Source organism: Trypanosoma theileri, assembly GCF_002087225.1.
Source record: "Trypanosoma theileri isolate Edinburgh chromosome Unknown TM35_Tth_25_V1, whole genome shotgun sequence".
Lineage (NCBI taxonomy): Eukaryota > Euglenozoa > Kinetoplastea > Trypanosomatida > Trypanosomatidae > Trypanosoma > Trypanosoma theileri.
Window position 1 is genome coordinate 163,715 of NW_021639867.1, and position 4,610 is coordinate 168,324.

Here is a 4,610-nt window from a genome sequence, read left to right on the forward strand (position 1 = left end):
TCATAGTTCTCCCGGATCCCATTTCCATAGTAGAAGGCTAACCGGCCTAATTTCCAAGAAAAAAAAAAACAAAACCACTTTGCAGAGACTTTGGGGTATTAGAAGCTAGAAAGAAATATAGAGAGACACATCGCATCTGACATCGGAATGGCTGAACGGTTGCCGGTGCCATTGGGTAAACGTGAAGAGTATTCTTTCTGAACCCGTTCCTTGGGTGCAAAATGCATCCCTCACCTCTCGATTAACCCTGGGTGATAGGGAATAAAAAGTTGGCAAAATTACTCTTGAAATACACAAGTTCAGCTGCACGAAAGGTTTTCTTGTTTAAGGCGCCTCCACAACCATCAGATGCCACATTTCCGCATCATAACACCCAAGACAAGATGCCAATATGCAAGGTGAGAAAGGATGCTGTGCACACGAATTTGCTAAAATAATATATAACCCAGATTGCTCATCCATAAAATCGTACAACAAGATAATGAAACCATTCCCAAGAACCCAATATCAAGAAACGCCAGAAAACCATTAAAAAAAAAAAAAAAAAAACGAATTTAAATTCAAAAAATTTCGCTTATCTGCATTGATTAGTTAGTTTTCCCAAATTAAATTCCAACAACGGCAATCGTGGTCCAACGGCTAAGATTTCCGCCTTCCAAGCGGAAGACCCGGGTTCGACTCCCGGCGATTGCAGGCTTTTCTTTCGATGCACTTTTTGTACATTGAAATACTTTGCTGAAATCAATTATCCCCTATTATTTCGAGGGGATCCATGTTCCAGCAAATTCTCTTTCTATAGAGTTTACGGTTTCAATAAGCTACAAACATCATACAGCACCTGGGCCAGCAGAGTCGTACTGGGACAAAATTTTATCCAAGAAGATCCTGGGGTGCGCATCAGTTGTACCATCAGCAGCAGTTTCTTTTATATATTGCACTTTAGTGTGAATGCTGCTAAAAAGGAGCGGCAGGGACCCTAGATATAGTAACAATTATGTCCTCCAGTGGTGGAAATTAGATTTGGCCGCTGGGGTGATTCAGAGAGGTGAAAAAAATCCATCTTGTGCCACCTACGAGATCCATTATTATTTCATTACCAATGCGTACTCCCCATGCCCAACGGTAGTAAAAAAATAATATAAAAACAAACTGTATTTATGTATATTTATGTATTATTCTTGATGGCCCCGTTCCATTGGAGTAACATCCATAAAGCCACGAAGAACAGAAAGAAAAACGTGGTGGTGTGGTGGGGTCCTTTTTGGGTGTGGGGTAGAAGGGGATATGTTTGATCGTACCCTCTTAATGTACATCGGAGAGTAAAGTATGGGTGTGTTTGGGTGTTTTTTTTTTTTTGCTGATAATGTTGTGGGAGAAGAAGAGGCGAATGGGCATTCTGAGGGAAAAAATTAAATAATAGTAATAATGATAAATAAAGAGGTAATATGTGTGTGAGAGAGTAATTGTGTGTTGCCTCTGTTTGTAAAGATTGACATGGTATTACAGTGATGTATGCAGTCATTTTTGTTATGGTTGTGAGTGAGTGGGTTTTAGATTCCAATTGTGGTGTTGTTATAAATATTATGGTGATGCATTGGTTTTCTTTTTCCCTTTGGAAGTGTGTTGATGATTGTACAATCTCTTTGTTTTGCTGTTTATATTTTTGTGGTATTGTTTTTGTATGTTGCCAGGCGTACACTGTGTTTTTGGTGTTTTTGGTGTTCAAACTGCCTGGTAATGGTTTTATTATAATGAGAATACAGACACATTTTGTGTGTATGAATACCGAGTAAGATATTGGAGTGTGTGTAGAGACGTTTATTCAATATTGTTTTGATACCATTTGTTTTACACTTCTTCTAAATTCAAGGTGTTGTTTCAATATCTGTGTAACTCTGGGTGTGTTTTATTGTGTGAGTGGTTTATTTGTTGTTCCCCTCATTGGGTTGTTGTTTGATTGCTGCTTTGTGATGTGTATCCTCTCTTTCTTTGTGTGTTGTTGTGTACCCACTGCCGTGTGTGTTAAATGTGCGTCTACTTTTCTCCTTTTCCTTTTTTTCCTTGTTACCAGAGATCCAAACAACCCACATTGACAATCATGACAACGATGTTCGTCCAACTGCGCCATATGGTGTACCTATTGGTACTTCTCCAGTGCTGTGCATGTGCTACCCATGTACTTGCAGCGACTCCAGGTTTTTTGGACGCTGAGAAGGCGGTTCAGATGTCGGTAAAACACACAAATCAATTCATTTCTCAAGTGGAGGGTTGTCTTCAATTGTGGAAGACCAAGTTGCCGGATTGTTTGGAGAAGTGCGAGAAAGCCAAGTTGGTTTTGCCGAAACTCAAAAACGTTGTCGCCGGGATCGAGAAGGATCCCGATGTAAAGATAAATAAAAAAGTCAAAGGAGAGTTGCGTGAGCCGCTTCTTGGGATGGTGAAGCAAGCCAAAGATTTGATACCGGTGGCCGGCGATGCCGCCCGCGGCTGTAGTGTACCGGCCGAAATGGCCACAGTGAGGGGAAGAATGTGCGCGATACACTGGGGCAATCTGGCGCCCCACGTGGAGGGGTTTCCGGCCAGTCTGAAATACTACGAGCTCGAGAAGTCGGGAGCCGATGATCCGAATAGAGCCGGGGAATATCTTATGTCCAGTTACGAGTTATACTACAGGGCGTCCAACGTCACACAAGAATACTCCAACAAGACAGGTGAGATTCGTCGATGCATGGCGTTCGGCCACGGGGATTGGAAGGATGTGAAAAAACAGGTGGAAGAGTTGTTTCGATTGATCGAGGACCACGGTGGGAGCGCAGTCAAAGTGGTGGAGGAGGCCAAGTGGGGAGAATTGAATAGAACCAGGGAAGGTGAAAAAGAGGAACAGAAGAAAGTGGACGAGAAGGAAACAAAAGAAGGTCCGGGAGGAGTGGTAGTTGTGAAGATTGAGGACAAAGGTGTGGTCGAAGAGGTTGGTTTTAAGCGGTATGGGGGGAAAGCGGACCAGGATGTCGGTGCAATTCGACCCAGGGAGCTACCAGGGGATGTTGGAGATTTCAATGCGGATTTGGAGAATGCAATGGAGGAAGTGGCTTTGGCGAGAAAACTGGCCGAAGAAAAGGCTAGGAAAGAAAGAGAGGAACAGGAAAGGGAGAGAGAGCGAGAGAGAAAAGCAGAAGAGGAGAGAAAAGAAAGAGAAAGGGTGAGAAAAGAGAAAGAGGAGAAGGCTAGGCAGATCGAAAGAGAGAAACAAGCAGCAGAAAAGACCAGAGAGGCTGAAGAAAAAAGGAAACAACAGGAGAGAGAGGCGGCAGAGAAGGCGAGACAGGCTGATGAAGAAAGGAAAGAACAGGAGAGACAGGCAGCGGAAAAGTCAAAAGAGGCAGCAAAAAAGAAGGACGGCAGCAGCAGTCCTGTATTGGTGCACAGTTCCCTGATTCTTCTTGTGCTCTCTGTATTGGGTTGCACTCTCGTTTGATGATCGGTGTTTCCATGACACAGTTGCATCGTTAACCTTTGCTTGAGTGAACATGGATGCATTGTAAGAGCACTGTTTTTTTTGGTTAAATATCAGCACTTCTTTTTTTCAGTTTGATAGGTCTCTTGTTTGCATTTTTATACTGAACACATCTATTGGACTCCATATGGTACTCATCACATGACAAACCATCATTTTGTGAGGGGAGTGTCCTCTTTCTTTGTTCGCATTATTATCTGGGCACTGCTTTGCCGCCATTCACTGTGTCCTCATGGTGATGTGTGTGTGTGTTCCGTGATATTAATAACTATTGCTTTCACCCATGGGAATGGGATACAATCCCGATGTGTTTTAATTGCCGTGACTGAAATGTGAAGAATGGCAGGAGGTTCAAAACACACAAACACGCACACTACCAACCTTCCTTCTCTCCTTGTGTGTGTGTGTGTGGACTGTCATCATGTGTGCATCATTCCCACTACTCGCCATGTACGAAAGGTACACACGCACCTACACTGCAGGGAATTGTGTTGGTTGCCTCCTAAACATAATCACTTGGTGGACACAGCTTTCTTTTTTTTTTTTGTTTTCATTTTATTGTCTTTTCCCTTGTGTGTGTGTGTTTCATTATAATTTCATTGCACGTTATGTGCATCTGTGTGTTTCACTTTTGCGTTTCCCATACACCTTGTGTGTTCAGTTTTATGGAATGATTCTTTTCTTTCATTATATACAAACTGCTGCAGGGACATCAAGAATAAAGATATGGGCACAGCACGTTCAATACACAATGATTATCCGTTGTTAACCTTGGGGTGGATTGGACTGTGTCCAGGCATCGCAGCCACAGCAAGTGATGAATTTCTTTTGTTTTTACATCTTTGCTCTATTATTGTGTCTGCCTCGTGCAGTCACTCTTTTTTTACATTTTTATTTTGGTATAAAGATTGGATGGGCTGGAGGTGTTTGGGTGTGCCCCGCTGTTGTGTGTTCCTTTGTGTGTTTGGGTTGCTACTCACACCGCCCACGTAATGAAAACACATTTCTTTGTTCTCACCTTCTCTCGGTGGTGTCACTCACGGCATTGCCACGAAGATATTTCTGAGTTTGTGTTGCGTGTTGTTTGTTGTGTGGC

General features: G+C 42.8%; 1 protein-coding gene across 1 annotated transcript; it reads left to right on the forward strand.

Moving 5' to 3' along the window:
* Positions 1 to 2,098: 2,098 nt before the first annotated feature.
* TM35_000251580 (uncharacterized protein) lies at positions 2,099 to 3,475 on the forward strand (the record flags this gene model as incomplete). Its single annotated transcript, XM_029027749.1, has 1 exon — positions 2,099 to 3,475. One exon carries the CDS (start codon positions 2,099 to 2,101, stop codon positions 3,473 to 3,475), a length of 1,377 nt encoding a protein of 458 aa, XP_028880928.1.
* Between the last annotated feature and the right edge of the window lie 1,135 nt (positions 3,476 to 4,610).